General features: G+C 48.8%; 1 protein-coding gene across 1 annotated transcript; it reads left to right on the forward strand.

Annotated features, from left to right (window-relative positions):
- Positions 1 to 83: 83 nt before the first annotated feature.
- On the forward strand, positions 84 to 449 carry TM35_001921010 (putative voltage-dependent anion-selective channel; the record flags this gene model as incomplete). Its single annotated transcript, XM_029031991.1, has 1 exon — positions 84 to 449. A coding segment is annotated over one exon (366 nt), but the record flags the coding sequence as incomplete, so codon positions are not given.
- Between the last annotated feature and the right edge of the window lie 2 nt (positions 450 to 451).

The raw sequence follows: 451 nt of genomic DNA on the forward strand, positions 1-451 counted from the left end.
TTTTTTTTTTTCTTACTATGTAGATTTTCGTTTTAATCGATCCAGCTTTCTTCTAAAAAACCAAAACAGCCTAACAAAGAACCATGTTTGCTCCAGCCAAGTCTCTGACGTTGTACAAGGACTTCAACAAGGATGCCAAGGACATGCTCACGAAGAGCTACAGTGATGCCCAGAAGTGGAAGGTGGAGTGCAAGTACAAGGGACCCAAGGACACGTTTTTTGTGAACCCTACAGCCACATCTGACGGCAAATTCAGTGCAGATCTTGAGTACGTTCCCAGCCAGTGCGGAGCTGCGGTGAAGGTCACCTTTCTCCCCTCCACCTGCAATGCGAAGATAACTGCATCTTATCAGGACCGAGGCCACAAGGTGGAGGGTATTGTGAGCAAGCAGGGCGAATATGAGGTCTCCCATGAGTGCCGCCTTCAGGGCCGCTTCTCCTCACACACCAA

The sequence above is a fragment of the Trypanosoma theileri genome (assembly GCF_002087225.1).
Source record: "Trypanosoma theileri isolate Edinburgh chromosome Unknown TM35_Tth_192_V1, whole genome shotgun sequence".
NCBI lineage: Eukaryota > Euglenozoa > Kinetoplastea > Trypanosomatida > Trypanosomatidae > Trypanosoma > Trypanosoma theileri.